Source organism: Scardinius erythrophthalmus, assembly GCF_964197995.2.
Source record: "Scardinius erythrophthalmus genome assembly, chromosome: 16".
Taxonomy (NCBI): Eukaryota; Metazoa; Chordata; class Actinopteri; order Cypriniformes; family Leuciscidae; genus Scardinius; species Scardinius erythrophthalmus.
In genome coordinates this window covers 28619719-28639807 of record NC_138236.1, presented here as the reverse complement: position 1 = coordinate 28639807, position 20089 = coordinate 28619719, and the positions used below count along the sequence as shown (strand labels likewise).

Sequence of the window (20089 nt, the reverse complement as noted above, 5' to 3'; positions counted from 1 at the left end):
AGGAATCCACGCAACAAGGGATTTAGTTCAGTTAGTGGTGCGAATTCACTGTGTTGACAAACAGACAGCTGCTTGGTTTGAAAGTGACTTTTGTGTGAGTGGTGCTTCATACATCTACTCAATAGACAATTGACCTTTTTAGCTTTTCCACCGGACAAAATTGCGATTGTTAACTCATGATTTCTGTTCTGTCTGTGCGCACCAATCTTGCACTTCTATCTACTCCTCAACCAGACCACCTAGAGACTTCGGGTTTTCGGCATTATGTTAAGGAAGGTCTAATCTCGGGAACGCACAAAAAAAATCCAGGAAAAGATTTACTATCTCTTAGTGTTGTGATCCCATGACGTCAGAAAGTTGTGCTCACTAGGGTGTTTGGTGGTTGCTAGAGCGGTTTGAGCAGTTCTTCCACACACTTCACAGCTTTTGCTTGCACAGGTCTGTCTCCCACATCTGCGTTTATTTTCAGAAAACGATCCATATAACAGTAATGTAATGTTACTGCATCTGATCAAACAAACGTTCAATCTGACGTTGTGACGTGATTAGTGTTGCGATATTTAAACTTAAATTAGCTTTTAGATAATGTATCATGACTTGACTTGAGTGTCTTGATCATATAAATTCTTAAGAACAATCAGATAATTAGAAAATAACAAGATTTGTCAATTAAATAAAAACAAATAAAATTTCATTTGGGGGTAGCTCACCACTGCCTACACGGCCCACCAGATGCCGCTCCGATGCCCACTAGAGGGCCGCAGCCCACCGGTTGAGAATCACTGTGTTAGAGGGTTGCTAAAGCATTTCTTGGTTGTTGCTAGGGTGTCCGGCATGGTTTCTGTATTACTTAAAGCTGCAGTCTGTTACTTTTTCTTATGTTTGAAAATTCTTATGTTGGTCAAACTTCCAAAAAGTAGAATCTGTGATTGCGAATGACAGTATCCACACCACCAGCGCGTTGATTGACAGCCGCACATTCTCCTCAAAACACTGGATTCATCCGCGCTGTGCCATGCCGAGGCACAGCGCACGTAAAGTTGATAATTCCGCGAATAACTGCAATTGCAGATTTCGAACAGAGATGGCGAAAAGGGGAAAAACTGCAGACTGCAGGTTTAAGTGGTTGCCAGGTTGTTCTCTGTAATTGTTATGATGTTGCTAGGCAGCTGTTAGGGTCTTCTGAGTGGATGCTATGGCATTGATATGTTCTGATTGGTGTTGCTAGGTCTTTGTTTGGGTATTATGTGTGGTTGCTTGGGCATTGCTGGGTGGTTTGTTGTGCTGTTGCTAGGTGGCTGCTAGGGTGTTCTGAGCATAGACATAATAAATACATAGATGCCCTATTGGCCACTGGATCGTACGTCAACGGCGCCGCCATATTGCGGAGGGCAACTTTCCCATAACTCTCATAACAGGAATTGAGAAAAATGGCTTCTTTGTGTGCTGCGTGGGGCTGTACAAATCGCCGCACAATTGAAAACAGGTTGGGGGAATTACCTTTCACAAGCAAGACTGAACATTTATTTCTGGTTGTATTTGGTCATTATATAATTACTAATAGTAACCTTAGTTCGCCACCGGAGTCAGTCAGACTTAAATAGCTAGCGATGTCGCTAATTAACTTAATTGTGAAAGTTGAAACATGAGTTGACATAATTTATATTATAGTTTTAGCTTATATTATATTTTATATTATAAAGTAAATTTCCTGAAATCTAAATATTCATCTATATTTTCTTAAAATCGACTTTTACGACAAGTACTCGTTTCGGATAGGTAGGCTAGCCTAATAGTCACTATTTCATTTACTATTTTTATTTTCAGAGGAGAAAGGCTGCGAAATTGAAAAATACTACTGTTTTGGTGTCACGAAATGTAGTTTTAAGATTTTTCAGTCGAGAATGTAGTTGTTTAAAGCTCAAATCTGTGGTTTATTTATAAAGATAGCGCCTATTTAAAAAAAAATTATCTGACGTTTTCGGAGTTGTGAGATCCATGCGATCACCGGGCACTCAGCGCTCATGTAACGTTACCCCGCCTGGAACAACCTTACCTCAGCTAGTGCTTCTACCGTTTGCCGCTGGCTCTGATGTCTCTAGTCTAGTGGTTAAACATGAGATATAATTCTTCTTGTTGTGTATATCTAATGGGCCATCTTTGGTCTCATTAATCTATCATTTGTTCCCTGGCAAATCGTTTTGGCTGAGGGCAAAGTGAAGTTTCATAACTTTACTTATTTAGTTTATTTAAAGGAGAACTTGGTAACTTTTTTAACTTAATAAAACTGTCTAGAAATCATTTGGATGGTTAAACAACCTGTTCTGGTGATATTGGTGACTTTCCCCGCTCCCCCCAGCGTTCCCAGGTGGAAAACCAACCTTGCAACTTGGGGACTACCGTCCCGGCAAAATAGAAATTGGAAGTCTCGTGAGAAACGAGAACGAGCGCGAAACACGAATCGCTTTACGGCAATTCAACATAAACACACACGCATGTATGATGTATTACCAGATTTTACCCACCTCAGTAGACAAAGCTCCACACGATACAGTTGGCTTGCTCCGATCAAAACAAACGCACATGACCAGCGGTAGAGAGGGGGAGGAGGCCGCCGCAAGTGAGTTTTTTACGACCGTGTTGTGACATATACGCCCCCCCACAGCTGTAGGGGGAGCTCGTGGGGAAAACATGCGACAACAAAAGGGAAAATCAGCGAAGAAGTGACTAGAGTTCGCTAGAGTTGCTGAGTTCTCCTTTATTTAACTTTAACGTTGTAGCCTGCTGTATGTTTAACTGAATGTTTGACTGAATCGTTTACTTTATTTCTTGACTCGTTTAGCTTCTTCTTATACCTTTTATGGCTACTTATACTTTTATAATGGCTATTATTGATCAATAAAACTGAAATTTAACAAAAAGACACAGGGTTGTGTCATTTTATTCTATATATATACTTTATATACATTCTCTTCACTGTATGTAGGCCAGTGTCTATATGTCTATATTCATATTGTCTATATTATTATGCAATTGATATTACATTGTATTTGCTGTTATTATTATTATTGTTATTATATTATACCACTTGTAATTATCAATCTATTTGTTATGCTGTTAAATTATTGTACTATTCACTAGTCACTATTTAACTTATTTTTTTATTGTCTATATTCTGTAATTGATATTTCATATTATTTTGCTATTATAATAGTATTATACATAAACTATAGCTATGCTATTATCAATATATTATTATTATTTTATTGTACTTATGATATTATATAATTATACTATTCATTACTATTTTATTTGATGTATATTGTTTGTTTATTTTATTGACTACACTAAACTATTTACTATTACTTCTCTCTTTATCTTATATTTACTATTTGCATTGCACTGTAGTTGTGCCATATCATATGCATTACCATAAAGGATCCATCAGTTATCTTTGTTATTGCTAAAATCGGGTCAAGGACAGAAAAGGCTTTTTCCACAATAAGAAAACTTTATTTCATTGAATGTGAAAATTTAATTATATCTCAGTATGGGGGTCTTCACAATTCTTATCAAAGAATAAAAAGCCAAATACATGACAAGCCTGAGCTTTGACTATTCCTTATTAAAAAAAAGTCTAACTATCGAGATTTTAAATAACTAGTGATGGGACCTTTTGTACAAACCACTGAAATTGGTTGATAAATGTAAATGTTATTTTTGTTTTTATCCAGAGAAACCGCAGCTCACCCTTTTACTTGCATTTGTTTACAGCGCAGTCTTGCCCCCATCAATATGACGGAGGCGTAGACGTATCGCAGCAACGTTCCAAAGCTGCCAATAGGGCGTCTATGTATTTATTATGTTTATGGTTCTGAGTGGCTGCTATGGCATCAATGTGTTCTGAGGGGCGTTGCTGCAAGGGTGTCTTAGAGGATTGCTAGAGCGTTGCTAGGTGGTCGCTAGGGTTTATGTTTTAGAGGCTTGCTAATGTGTCACTAGGTGGTTGCTATGGTGTTCTCTGTATTTGCTAAATGTGTTCTGGGTGGTTGATTTGGCATTGAAGCAGTTACTTGTGTGCTCTGGAGGGCTACTAGTGTGTTTCTTATTAAATGAAAACTACAGCTCAAGGAAGCACCTTTACTTCTTGAACCGCCGTTTTCATTTTGTTTAATTTAATTTCTTTTCATATCTATATTCATATACACGTCATGCCCATGGCTAAGCTTTTTCCAGTCTTATTACACACACACTAACACTGCATAGCAGTTCTCTGGCAACCACCCAGAACACCTTAGCACTGCTGTGGTGATGTAGGCCTAAGTATCTTTGCATTTTCTTGAGAAGACTTTCAAGTCTAGTTAATGTATTTTTTTGTGAAATCCTGATTTTGGTTTTATTTTTTGGTTTTGAAGCTCCCTGTTCTCTGGTTTGTTTAGACATCACATGGCCAATTTGTCTTTTCCCTGCTGTGTCCTTCTGTAGTTAGCATTGATTCGACTCAGTGAAACTCAACCAGCTCCACGTGAATCTCTGCTTTCAGCCAGAGGGTTTCAGCTCTGCACATTTCAAAACTTTATGTAGGTTATCATCCGCCTCAGGGTTCTCCCAAACTTTACTTCTGTTCTATTGTCCATAATCACTCTGTTTGAGCCACAGAAATTAAACCTCAACTTCTCGATGGCTGTAAACACATTCTCCACTTTTGCACTGTACATGGCAGTTTGAAAATAAATAACATACTTCAAAGGACATAGAATTTAGTTGGGATACTTACTTCTAACCCTTTGCTTGGAAGTGCAGTTATTCAGTAAATTATGTTGGAGACCCAGATGTGGCCCCTGGTTAGGAAAACAACGCTTTAGTGAGGGAGTGTATAGACGCTTACGGTTGTTGGTTTTGGTGTCTGGTGTGTATCGGATAGCCAGGGGTGTAGATATGTTGTTTGGCCTGAAACTGAAGATTGTAGGCCGCAATGGTTGTCCTCCATCCCTCTTCCATTTCTTTCCTCCATCCATTTTTTTCACCCCTAAGAATATTCTCTCTTCCTTACTCTTGCATTCTCATTCTTTATGACTTGATACAAGTTAAGCTTCATGCCATTAATTACAGCACAAAATAATTATAAAGAATCATTACTCCAGTTGTGCTACTTAATATTTTTGTGAAAACAATGATTTTTCAGGATTCTTTGATTAACAGAAAGTTTGAAGAACAGCATTTGATTGAAATATAAATATTTTGTAACATTGTGAATTTATTTACTGCCACTTTTGATTTATTTAATACACCCTTGCTGAATAAAAGTATCAAATAAAAAATGGTACATATCACCCCACATCATGTTGTTTTCTCTCTGTCTCACTCTCATCCCTCTCTTCATTCTGTGTTCTTTCACTCTTCCTCCCCTTATCTCTTTCTCTCTCTCTCTCTCTCTCTCTCTCACTCTCTCACAGAGAGGGAGGTCAGAATGATTTAGAGTTGTTCAGTGCTCATTCCTGTTTAAGAGTCAGACCAGAGAAGTGCAGCTGTGGATATGGAAACACTCTTGAGTTAACAGGCTGTTTTTCAAGCTAGAGAGCTGTTTAGTTTTAGTTAGCATTTTATTTGTTTGTTTTCGTCTTATAGCAGTTTTCTTTCAATAGCAAAAAGAGTTTATTTACCTTTTACATATTATATTTGGGTAAGTGTTATTTTTCATGCAGGGTCATACATTATATCTGATGCACTAAATTTGATTTAAACCAAGAGGGATTTGTCGATATCTCTGAAAGCAGTGGCTCTCATTTACCTCTCCCTAATGACGTGAGTGTCAGCAGTTTGCAGAAGAGCTGATGCTGTGTTTTTTATTTGTTTGTGTAGTGAGGAGGTGAGCAGACATGGCTTCACGGTCATCGTGGATATGCGTGGATCTAAATGGGACTCTATCAAACCTCTGCTGAAGATCCTACAGGAATCGTTTCCTTCCTGCATCCACGTCGCTCTCATCATCAAACCTGACAACTTCTGGCAGAAACAGAGGACGAATTTCGGCAGTTCCAAGTTTGAATTTGAGGTAAGCACTTTAAACATGTGAATGTACGTTAAGAAAGTGACAGCAAATTAGGAGTTCTGTTCATGTTATATTCAATAATATATTGTTTTGAATGTTTCTAAAAATCTGTTATCTGAGAGTATAGCATTTTTCAGCGAAAAAAGTAAATGAATAAAAAGAAAGCGATAACACAATCTGCTTATAGTATGTTTTACTAGAACATTCCATCTTGCTGGTATGAAAGTAGACCTTTCGAAATTACTTCTGACCTATTTCATCAAACAGCTGAGAGGAAGACACATGCAGTAATGATATATTTAATCTGAAGGCTTAATCTCCCAATGGAGGTTTCTTAAATTAACACATCTAATGCAGCACAATCTTAAAAAAGTGTTATTACGTAGTAATATATATATGTAATTGATACATATTAGGTGTTTATAACTGCATCACAAATATGATTTGAAGCTGTGTACAACACTGGAAAATACCTATAATTGCAACAGTATAATGCAGAGCAGACTGTCTTGAAGTTCTGCTCTCTATCCACCAGCAAGTCTCAAGTGTCCACGATCCCCTCATGTCTCTGCTGTTGTCTCTAATAACATGACCTGAGCTGCAATCTCTGGAATGTTTTCCTGGCTCCTTTAAGTAAAGTGTTCAATGTAACTGATCCAATTCTTGTTTTTAAATAACAATTGCAGCTTCTTGGAAACCAAAAGTGATCCATTCAGGACCCAGAGCTGCCAAATTATTATCATAGGTTGCAGTGATCGGTTTTGGTTGTTGTAAAGATGTCACACCAAAAAGCAGACCCGCATGTAAAATAATACATTTTGATATTAAATTGCAAAAATGTGGCCAAAAATGTATAAAAAAAAAAAGTCAAAACTTGTAGAAACAATGCAGAGATATCAAACATTAATAGTTAATTCAACAGATTCTATCATTCTATCAGAATTCAACAGATATTAAACATCATTTCAAAACAACCTAGTAAATGACTGTATAATTTATATGTTTATTTCAGTTTTAGTTTTAGTTTTTTTAGTACATCATGGTAAACTAAATGAAAATGTAAAATTGTAATGGAAAAAAGTTTGTTGTTTTATTTTTTATTTTATTTCAGTTATCGTATTCAAAATCTTATGCATTGAGAATATGAACCCAAGTGTCCTACTTTCATCCTTTCAGACCATCATGGTGTCCCTCGAGGGTTTGACCAAAATCGTCGATCCTTCCCAGCTGACTCCAGACTTCGAGGGCAGCCTGGATTACGACCACGAGGAGTGGATCGAAGTTCGAGTGGCCTTTGAAGACTTCACTAGCAATGCGGCTCGCATCCTAGCCCGTTTGGACGAGCTCCAGGACATGGTGTCCCAGCGGGACCTGCCATCAGACCTGGACGGGTCTCGGCGTGCTATGGAGGAACACGCGTCTCTGAAGAAAAAGGTCACTAAAGCTCCTGTGGAGGAGTTAGATACTGATGGTCAACGCCTGCTTCAACTTATCCAGTGTGGGGAGAAAGGCAGGGGAGATATCCAGGGATTAGCTCCAAAAGTCCAAGCACTTCTGGATAAACTCCACGGCACACGTCAACATCTCCACCAAGCCTGGCACATGCGCAAAGTCAAACTGGATCAATGCTTCCAGCTGAGACTCTTTCAGCAAGACGCAGAGAAGGTATGATTGAACGTACTACAAGATATGTAAGGTTTAATAAGGACAGAATTTGGCAGGTTTACATATTATACAAGGTTAGAACAATAACATAAGTTACAATACAACATACAAAGAGCGTTTTATACATAATATTTGTACTCTATATAATTTCACGTGATATTTCAAGAGCTCTATATTTTATATTCTTTAAGTGCCTCTATTATGCTATTTTATAGGTTCCTAATTTTTTTTTAGAGGTCTCCTACAATAGAAATACATGCATCAAAGGTCAAAAAACACTTTAATTTTCACCTAATCACCTAGTTTCTTAAAATGGTGTGTTCGTAGATTCAGTCTCTCTAAGCGTCCTCTCTAATCCCCTTGTTTCCGCAAGCCTACTCTGCTCTGACTGTTCAGATTGCCCATTCTGTTGTGATTGGTCTACCACTTACAGCATGTTTTGAAGACATTGTTATGTAGGTATGTGTGAGGTTCTGAGGAAGGAGGACCCAAAAGCAGAAGAATACTTAATTTAAATTTATTGAAACAAAAACAAAAGAGGAAGAAGACAGAGGAAGACAGAGGAATAGAGGAATACCCGCCAAGAGGAATAGAGGCATACTCCGCCCAAGTTAGCTGCTGGCTCCAGGTTGAGGGATTGTGGAAAGCCAGACATCGGAGCATCCATCCTAGATCCTGGTTTACCCGCTAGGACTGGCTGTTGGTCTGTGGATGAAATCCTGATGACAGACTGGTGGAGGCTCCAATCTGCCGACAAAACTCCCTCCAAAAATGGGAAACGAACTGGAGCCCCCTGTCAGAGACCACATCCTCCGGAAGACCATGGATCCTAAAGATGTGGTCAATGACCACCCGGGCCGTCTCCTTAGCTGAGGGGAGTTTGGAAAGGGCAGTGAAGTGGATCGCCTTAGAAAAGCAATCCACTACGGTGGGAATCACAGTATTGCCACTGGATAGAGGGAGACAAGTGACAAAATCCAGGGCAATATGTGACCAGGGGCGGGAAGGTATAGGAAGGGGATGTAACAGACCCTTTTATTTGGAGCACAGACCAAGAAAGCACCCACAAACCGACAGATGTCCGCTGCCATGGCAGGCCACCAAAACTGCTGGCGAATGACAGTCAGCGACCTCCTCACTCCTGCAGAAGTAAACCTGCATTTGATTTCATCAAACGCATTCTGAGCCAACACAGTCCAGGGTGTTAAAGGCCGTCTTCCACTCGTCCACCTCCTTAATCCGAACAAGATGGTAAGTGTTGCGTAGATCCAGCTTTGTGAAGAATCTCGCCCCCTGCAAGAGTTCGAAGGCTGAAGACATAAGAGGCAGGGGGTACCTGTTCTTAACCGTCATGTCATTCAGCCCCCGATAATCTATACAGGGATGTAGAGAGCCATCCTTCTTCTTCACAAAGAAGAATCCCGCACCTGCCGGAGAAGAGGAGGGACGGATGGTTTCAGCACTCGGGACACTCTAAAGGCCGCCTGCAGATTGTGATACATGACAGGAACCTGGGACAAATCAATCTCCTCCTGCTGAAACAAAGAAGGGGACATAAAAGATGGCACAGAAACAAGGCAGTGTGCATGAGAATAAGGACTCCAATTAGATATAGAATTATCTGCCCAGTTAATGAGGGGACCATAAAAAGAAAGCCAGGGATGGCCAAAAACTAAGGGAGCTACTGGAGATTTAGTTAAATAAAGCTTGCGGCCATCCAGTGAGTGAGCAATAATGGAAGTATTTAGAGGATGAATAGGAAGGCCCCTCTCACGAGTCCTCATCGATAAAATTCCCCTCTGCCCCAGAGTTAATGAGTGCTGAACCCTTGAAGGAAGTATCATTCATGATGACAGTCACTGGCAGGAGAGTAAAAGATTCATGAAATGGGGATGTGAAAGTTCCGCTCGCCAGAATTCCCCTGACTACCGACGAGTTCAGCCTTTTACTGGACAAGATGCAACCAGATGACCATGGCCACCACAATAAAGACAGAGTCCCTCAGACAAGCATTGTTGTCTTTCCTTAGCTGAAAGATGCATTCTGCTAATCTGCTTGGGCTCTACACCAACCGATGGTTCAGGTACCCGGGAAGCAGAAGGAGAATCGAAAAGTTCTGCTCATTGCTTGGAAAACTGAACCCGAACCCACCAACGTAACTCCAATCTGGAATCAAGACAAACGGTTGTTCTGGGGGGATCACAAGCATAAATCTCATCTTTAATATCATCAACAAGCCCATCCATGAACCCTGCCGCCAACGCCTCAGGATTCCATTGACTGGTGGCTGTGCGAGTTCGAAATTCAATAGCGTAATCCGCCACCGATCTCTTGCCTTGTCGAAGAGCTGCCAACAGCCTTGAAGCCTCCTTTCCAGACACAGACCGATCAAAAACTTTGATCATTTCCGCTTTGAAGAGTTGGAAATCAAAACAGCTCTGGGATTGGGACTCCCATACAGCAGCGCCCCAGTCGTGAGCCCGACCAGACAGCAAGGACAGCAACAAGGATCTTTCACTTGCATAGGTCCGCAGCTAAAGCGAGAACACCACCTCACATTGAATGATAAAGGAGCGACAGTTGGTAGGCTCACCAGCATAAGCAGGAGGATTGTTGATTCAAGGTTCATGAGTGGAATTAGAGGCGGCTGAATCTGGGCCGAGACGTCGAATTCTTTCAAACTGGTCTGAAAGCTCAGCGACTTGCGCAACGAGAGATTGCATGGAGAAACGAGCATTAACCAGCTCCTCCTCATGACGGCCTAGCATGGCTCCTTGAAGTTCCATGGCTGATCGGATAGGCGATTCTTCCGCTGGGTCCATGTGTAGCCAGTATGTAGTGTGTCCTGAGTCCTGACAAGTATGTAACGGAAAATTACACTGGAATTTCTGACGACTCGTTTTGTAATGCACTTAGATCTGTAAAACTTTGCAGACCTTTTACACCTACAAACAGCCATATTACATACTGCATGAAAGGGAATATAGAAGCATAATAGGGGCACTTTAATAAAAATTCATCAATAAAAATACATCGTATTTGATGTAAAAATAAAGAAAAATATTGTATTCCAGCCGTCAGTGTCACATGATCCTTCAGAAATCATTCTAATATTCTTCCTTTTTTTCAGGATTCTTTGATGAATAGAAAGTTCAAAAGTACAGCATTTAATGTCTTTTAATCAATTTAGAAGTATTTATTTCTTCTTCTTTTTTTAAATCATATTGATCAAACACTTTATTGGTAGTGCATGAGAAGTAAGCATAGTTAAATACAGTAGTCAACATTTCAAGTAGATCAAAAAAGTTCATCAAAGGTATTGTTCAAAATTCATGTATAACATTGATGAAAGGTTTTGATCCACTTCAAATGTTGACTACTGTATGTTATACCAGTCTATTTACAGTAAAATAAAATCGTTATGAACAAAAATAACGATGACAATTTAATAATCTGAATTTTCTCTTAAAAATATAAAGAAAACAACAAAAAATAAAACTAAATCATTTGATGTGGTTGTTGATAAATAAATACAAAGATAAGCAAGATTTTATAGAATCTGAATGAGCAAATCCTTGAATTTCACCAGAATTTCACCAAAGTCATGTTTTGAGGATGCACAGATAAACATTGATAGAGATACATTGATTTAGTGTTTCTTAATTAGAGTGTATTGAAGTATAACAATATTCCAGTATATTTCACAGTCCATGCTTTCCATTTTTTCCTTTCAACAGATGTTTGATTGGATTGTCCATAATAAAGGCCTGTTCCTGACAACCTACACAGAGATAGGAGCCAAACATCAGCACGTGCTGGAGCTGCAGACCCAACACAACCACTTTGCAATGAACTGCATGGTAAGACTGTGTCCAGTGGTCCAGCAGTAATATCTGTCACCACCTGAGGCATTATAACAGTGCAGCTTGATGAGTGTTACATCAGGAAAATAATGTGCGCTTGTACACGTGCCCTGACTCACTTAGTCATGCAAGAATGAATTTTCTGTCATATAATAATAGTCATGTCAATATATGCTTGAAGGGTATGTAATGTCACTGGAGAACAGTCACACGTTGATACACCATCCCTGTGTGTGTGTGTGTGTGTGTGCGTGCGTGCGTGCGTGCGTGTGTGTGTGTGTGTGTGACCCTGGGCATATTCGTTAATCACCCCCAGCAGATTTCAAAGGGAGAGAGTTTCACAAGAAAACGCCATCAATCACTGATTTTCCATCTCTATGGTCTCATCTGCCATCTGTCCATCCATATCTAAATGTTACTGCTGTTCAGCCAATAGAAAAAGTCTAAAGCATGTGTTTGCATGCAGGGTGGACTCATACAAATGACCAATGTAGTTTTAAATGTTTTCACATGTTGGAAATTCATAGAGAAGGTTTTTTTTATTTTTATTTATTTATTTTTTTTTTTTTTGAAGGATATAAATGTGGTAACACATATCTTTCATTAATAAGTCAATAAACAGTAAAAATGCTTTAGACCAGTAGTTGATATACATTGAATATATTGATATATAAAAGAGATTCATCTTTTAAGTCATTAAGTTTAATGTTTTCTAACTAGATTTTTACATTTTTGGCAGAAAATTCAAAACTTATAGCACATATTGGGCCTCATATAGCACTCAAGTGCTTTAATGTACAACAGTGATATTAAATGATCAAATTCATACACCTTATTAATGATGCACACTATATACAGATGAGCAGATGAGTTAAACTAAATGCTTAAAGGGATACTTCACCTCTGGAAAGATGAATATGTATTTAAAATGGGTCAATTATGTAGAAGAAATTTGAAATTATTTTTCAATTTGGAGCTTTCTAGACTGAGAAAAGCCAGAAAATGTATTTTTGGCTCATGTGGATGAAAGACAACAACTCCCAGAATGCACTTGCTTCGCTGCCCTAGGAGGCCACTCCCAAGCCACGCCTACCGGTAAGAGAGCGCAGTTTAAAACAACAAGGCTAGGCTACTAGTGAGTCTCCGTGAGTCTGCCCGGGATTTCGAGATCGCCCAAAATGTCCGGGATTCGGCTTTTGCATTCTACAGTCATCATTCATTATGTTTACTGTGGCGAGCAGGATGAGACTGAGGGCCGTGGGAGAACGATGAGAGGCCGGTGGCATGATTACTGAGACGCACCGGTCTCGTATCTCTCACGGAGGAGCGGGAATTTTCTTAGCAATGTTAAAACGCCCATCAACCGATCACTTGTTTAGCATTCATGTAAACACTACATTCAGATTCAATTCAGTTAGATTGAAACAAAAGGTGTGCATGTAAACAATGAATGGCGACTGCAGAAAGCAAAAGCCGAATCCCGGACATTTTGGACGATCTTGACGGCCGGACATGTCTGGGAAAAATAGGATGGTAACCCCTACTACTCAGCTTTCTCCACAGAACAAGAGCCTGCTAGCTTAGCTTCCATAAAAAGATGGCTGACACTATGTGTACATTCCGTGAGTGAGACCCCACCCTCTATGGGCGGGTTGAAAACATGCAGGACAACCCCTACTACTGGCTGTAGTCTTTAGCCTCTGGCCAAAAAATCCTCCGATGATGCAAAAATCGTCATCAAATCGTCATTTCCAGACAAAAAATACATAAATCTCTCGTCTCAGGGGGATATGAGGGTGGAAAGCACGGTAATTCGAAAATACTACAGGTTTTCTACTATTACAAAGCGCAATGCTAAATCCTGAAGTATCCCTTTAAGCATTTTCGTTGGGTTTTTTTCTTTGTTTTTATGCAAATGCCTAACAATTTCCTTTATATTCTGAGTTCATCTGCTTTCCTGGACAAAGAATTGAATTTACGCTTTTAATATCACTGTCCTACTACATAAATCCTTTACAAACTTGGTGAATATGACCGGCAGGCAATGGAGGAAAGCCTGGGCATAATTCATGAGCGGTTTTAGCGATCTTGCACGTGCACCCTATTTACAAATGATTGGAATTCATTCATATATGTTTAACTATCAAATGTTAACTATCAACTATCTAAATTTTTGAAGTGTTCACAAATCCGGAGGAGAGATTCTGCGCTCATTTTACACACAAAATAATACGACTTTACTCATATTTTTGGAAGTTTCAAGAATGAAAGGCTACAACAGTGTGCTATTGGTTTGTGTATTTATATATATATATATATATATATATATATATATATATATATATATATATATAAAATATATTCATTCATTTTTGTTTCTTTTGTTTTATAGGTATGAAATAATTTGATAAACAATTAAGAAAAACTATATAGATATAGAAATAAAACATCTTGATGAACAATTAGAAGAACAAGCAATATAGGTGATTAAAATAACAAGAAAACCATTTCTGTCCTGAAATGGTTATGGCACCTCTGACCTGTGGTCTTCCACAGGGCTCTATTTTGGCTCCTCCTCTGTTTTCTCTACACATGCTACCTCTGGGCGCTATTCTAAGGAGCCATGGCGTATCCTTTCATTTTTACGCAGACGACACTCAAATTTATATTCCAATCAAGAGAAACAACCCTGTAGCAATGAATTCTCTTCTGCGATGCCTAGAGGAGGTTAAAGCATGGCTAGCTCAAAATGTCCTCTTCCTAAATGAAGACAAGACTGAGGTCATTGTTTTCGGCCCAAATGAAAACTCTGTGTATAACTCCAGAGTTAGAGAGTCTATCAACTTTTAAATCCCCAGGGGTGCGGAACTTAGGTGTTCTTGTTGACCGGCCTTTAAAATTTGACAAACAGATCTCATCCGTAATCAGTTCCAGTTTCTACCAACTTCATGTATTGGCTAAAATCAAAGGCTTTCTCACCCTGTGTCATGATTCTTGTCTTGTGTTCCACTTGTTTTGTGTGTTCTTTTGTCATTTCCTGTCTTGTGCTGAGTTTTGTAGTCCTTTGTAGTTTTTCTAGTTTATTAGTATCCCCAGGTGTTTCTCATTAGCCACACCCCCTTGTTATCTTGTTTAGCTTGTTGGTCCCTGTGTATTTATAGCCCTTGTGTTTCACTTGTTACTTTGTCAGTTGTTGTACATGTAAGGGTTGCTTCTAGATCTTGTCATGCTCAAGGTTTTGTTTCTTTTTCCCTGAAGTTCTTTATTATTTGTTCTATGTTTAATTCATTAAAAAACTTGCGCTTAGATCCTTGCTTCCGCCTGCTTTCTCCGGCACATTACAGAACAACTGACCAAGTAACAAGTGAAACACAAGGGCTATAAATACACAGGGACCAACAAGCTAAACAAGATAACAAGGGGGTGTGGCTAATGAGAAACACCTGGGGATACTAATAAACTAGAAAAACTACAAAGGACTACAAAACTCAGCACAAGACAGGAAATGACAAAAGAACACACAAAACAAGTGGAACACAAGACAAGAATCATGACAGAAAACAAGTGGAACACAAGACAAGAATCATGACAGAAAAACTACAAAGGACTACAAAACTCAGCACAAGACAGGAAATGACAAAAGAACACACAAAACAAGTGGAACACAAGACAAGAATCATGACACCCTGAAAACTCTGGAAATGGCTGTTCATGCATTTATTACGTGTCAGCTAGATTACTGCAATTCCTTATATTGCAGACTGACACTGCTTTTCTACTGCTGTTTTTTTAAAAAAAAATGTATACTGTATATATTTGAGTCTGACACTGCTTTGCTACTCCTGTTTTACTATTTCATATTTGAGTCTGATACTGTTTTATCATTCCGGTTTTAAGGTTTTGCTTAGCTTTGCTGCTCTTATTTGTGTTTTATGTGTTGTTATGCAGGTCTTGCTATATTTTAATCTGGTTGTTCTGTAAAGCACTTTGGTCAGCCTAGTGGCTGTTGTAAATTTGCTATTCAAATAAAGTGAACTTGAAAACTAACAACAAAGATATTAAAACAAAACAGATCTTGATAAACATAAGAAAACAATATAGAGATGGAAATTAAACAAATTCTGAGTTAAATGCAACTAAATATTATTATGCATTTGTGTTCTCCACCCTTAATTACATAACTTTTAAAGTAACCAATTAGGATGTTTTTATAGGTTGTTATAGGGCTCTTTGTTGCTCCTTTGTTAGTGTGTTAGGTTTGGCTGAGTGTGCTAAATCACATGTCCTGCCTCAGCTGTGAGAACTGTCTACCCCCTCTCACGTTGCTACAACTGTGCAGAACTTAACGGATGAAAAGCTTTGTCAACTGTTTGCTTTGGGTTAGCCTGACTGTCGGGCACCTCCTCAGGAAGTCCCAGGAGCCTTACTTCCCTGCCTGATATGAAGCATGAACGGACGAAAACACTTTAGTGTCAGATGGTTGTTCGGCTTGTATTACTTGATAGTTACTTGATTAATGCACGTTTTTTGTTTATCATATTCTTTCTTATTTCACACAAATGGAATACTAATGTCTGATCTCTGGTGTTATGATCACTGGAAACAGACTTCTTTTAGTTTTTTTAAGTCAACATGAAACTGACGTTGTGATAGTCTTCCCTATTGCGACGTATCCGGGTGAAACGGCTTCTGGTATGTGAAAAAAAAAACTTGATTTCGTCCTTGGGATTTGATTGGATCATAGGAAGTTCCCCATTTGCAGTCAGTTGTGGATGATATTTAGTCCCAACCTCTGCTGAAACACACGTCATGCATAGAACAGATATTGTTAATGTTTTTGATAAAATATTACGAGTGCATGGGAATTTTAAAACAATAATGATGTGCACAAATAAATTATTTGTAATAAACTGCAACATTCTGAAAAAAAAAATCCTTTTTGATTTAATGTTGACTTTAATAATCAATAACACTATATGCTGATAGCCTGCCCCCTAGAGGACTCAAAGGTCACTACAGTTTAAAAACCTGCACGTACTGTGGCATTTGCAACATGTATTGACAGTAATTCAATAGGCGATTTATGGAGACGTTAATGTCCATCGCTTGGCACACTGGTTGTAACCTTTCGTAATAGACATGCTTAAGCAGCTATGCCATTGAGTTCCGGGGGTAATGCCACCTGAGCAGAACGTTATGCTTGTCAAGTTGTAAATGAACTCAGCCCCACTCTCTTATGAAAGACAATCTGGAGGACAACATGTAGAAAACACTCCTCAAGCTAAAGGCATTTTACTCATGGCTGGGTAATCTCCCATCATGCTGGTGTATTGATCAGTCCCGGAGACATCCAGAGGGAGATATAATGTTCCAGGCACTCCTCCTCTATTCACCCAGACTTTGTAAGAGAAAAAAAAGGTTTTGCATAATAATATTAAACCTGGGTTTTATGTCTGTCTGTAAGAGTGAAGGGTAAACTGTCCTTGTGTGACTCTCTCTGTTTAAGTAGACTTCAGGGTCCAGTACTGTTATAAAGTGATTTTTTATTTTATTTATTTTTTTTTTTTTTATGTGAGGAAGGCTTTTGTTCTGCGGTATGTGTGTCTTGGCTGTGTTCAGGTCCTGAAATGTGATCTGAGAAAATGTAGGTAGAGCGCTTCCTCGGTCTGCACTCTCATTTTGTGCTCAAGTGACATGACACTTGATTTTATGTGTCTTTTTTCTTGATTTTATGTTTTAGGGGTCAGATCATTTCTTCTATCTAAGATAATAATGTTTCTATCCAAGTATAGTTAATGCAGGAGTTTACAAGAATACTAATGAAAAACAAAACAAAACAAAGCTTTTCGAGCTGAATTCTAATTGGACTGGGAGCAGCATTTTAACTATATGTGGACAGACACTACTGTACAAAAGTTTGGGGACTGTTAAGATTTTTCAGTTTGAAAGAAATGTATACAGCACGGATACATTCAATTGATCAGAAAAGACTTAAATTGTTACAAAAATTTGTTTCAAATAAATACTATTCTTTAGATTTTTTTATTAATCAAAGAATGTATCACTGTCCTTACAAAGTGCACAGCTGTTTTCGACTGTGACTGGTGAAAACATGAAAATCCAACACTTTGTTTAGTGTCATTTCTGCCTCTAACGTGATTGCTTTTGCTTTTTAGCGTTGCTTTTTATCCTTGAGTTCTGTATATTTATGTAAATCGTACAAACTGATTTCTTTGATGTGCCCTCCATATAAAAGTCAATTTTGCTAATAAACCACATGCTGGTCATTAACATGCCAACTGAACCCATTATATTTAGCATATGTTAAGCCAGAAGTTACTTTAAGCTGCTTTAGATTTACATGAAAATGAGATACCAGAAGCTCTTAATTGTTTTCATGATGCAATCCACAAGGTCTGTGATACATTACAGAGGGATTTGATGAATTTGTGTTTACTGGTGCATGTCTATCTTCTCCGAGCAGCTCTGAAACCAGGCTTGGAGTGAGGCTATACAAAGTTAATAACTTTTTGCCATCCTGACTTCATCTGGTAGAAATACGTTTAATTTGTGCATGTGGGCACCAGTGACTTTGGATTATCTTATCTACATATGCAGGCTGCATTATTTAGAAATGGTCATCTTTAAATTTAAAATTTTGATAAAATTTACAACAGATTTAGCTGGTGTGCACATCTTCCAAAGATCAATTCTTCACGGTCGAGTGCATATTTATGTGTTGTATGCTTATGTATCATATGCGGGTACTGATATCAGGACTGAAATTAACGTTTAAAAAAAACGTAAACTTGTTTGCAAACACCTAAATGGTCTATCTAAGATAAGCGCATATATATATATATATATATATATATATATATATATATATATATATATATATATATATATATATATATATATATATATATATATATATATGTATATGTATATGCTTAAATTAGATAGACCATTTAGGTGTTTGCAAACAAGTTTAAGTTTTTTTTGTGGACCTGGTGGCAGAAAATGACAGTTCTAGTGACAGCACTCTATGGAAGCCACATAATAAAATAATTAGTAGTGCTGGGCAACAATTAATCGCGATTAATTCCATCCAAAATAAAAGTTTGTAAAAGAGTGTACTGTGTATAATTATTTTGTATATATAAATACACACATATGCATGTATGAATTTAAGAAATATTTGCATGTGTGTGTGTGTATATATATATATATATATATATATATATATATATATATATATATATATATATATATATATATATATATATATATATATATATATATATATATATATATATATATATATATATATATATATATATACATATATATATATATTTATACATAATTAATATTATATATATAAATATACATATTTTATATATAAAAAACACATTTTCCTTAAATATATACATGCATGTGTGTGTATTTATATATACAAAATAATTATACACAGTACACACATATATATTATGTAAACACAAACTTTTATTTTGGATGCGATTAATCGTTGCCCAGCACTAAAAAGAATTAAAAAGGTAACTGTAAGATTATATCTCACCATTTTGACTTTTTTTCTCATAATTCTGAGTTTATATCTCACAATTCTGAGAGGAAAAATCAGAATTGCGAGATATAAACTCGTTATTCTGTATTTTTCACAGACACCACAATGATTTCCCTTGTGTGGTAATATTTTTACTTGTAATTATGTATGGTTTGCAAAAATTGGAATTGCTGCGTCTGTGTAGATGAGAGAAGCAAAGTGTATGCGCGTTGTGCACACGCTGCATTATGGCCAAGCATTCGCCCTTAAAATAGCATCTGAATAACGCGCCACTGACTTTAGACTAGGTTTTTCCTGGTCTGTGGCGGAATTGTTTTCTGAAACTGCAAAATAGCACCAGGGCACGTTTCTGCCGGAACACGCCTAATCTTTTCGCTGAACCGCCTCTGCAAGTTCATTCCCTAATTTACCGATGTGTGTCTGTGGAGGGAAAAGTCTGCTGTGCGTCGGGTCCAAAATAGGAATGATACATGCGTCGGTGTACAAAGTCAATTGTGCTGGGTGTAAGATATGGCCCCTAAAGTCTGAATTGGGAGATATAAACGTCTCAGGTTACAACTGTAAACGTTGTTTTTTCTGCCACCTCAATGCGCACACAACTGCTGTGGTGTAACTGTGTCTGCTCCCAAAAGGTCTACATGCTTGTATGCTTCTAATAATGGCTAATTCACATCGAGGCCAGTAACAACAAATGAGAAAATTACTGATATAGTCACCATTGCATTGTGCATCCATTGCATGTCGCATTTTATTAGGACTTGATTTAAAGCTAAGGGTTGAAAAGTTTGTGTGCGTGTGTTTTCGTAGGTGCATGTGACTGTATTATTGCTCCAGGTTTTCAAATGCACAGACATGACTGCTGCAGTTTATTGTTGCACGCAGGCCAATACCAAACCCCCATACGGTTTTCATCTGACAGCT

At 38.0% G+C, this 20089-nt stretch overlaps 1 protein-coding gene across 1 annotated transcript in view; it reads left to right on the top strand.

Moving 5' to 3' along the window:
- triob (trio Rho guanine nucleotide exchange factor b) overlaps window positions 1-20089 on the top strand; it is a gene marked incomplete at its 5' end in the record, with an annotated part of 170021 nt that overhangs the window by 59181 nt on the left and 90751 nt on the right. The window contains 3 exon segments of the mRNA XM_081388786.1: window positions 5863-6055; window positions 7229-7717; window positions 11455-11577. Coding sequence (XP_081244912.1) covers window positions 5863-6055; window positions 7229-7717; window positions 11455-11577 — 805 coding nt within the window.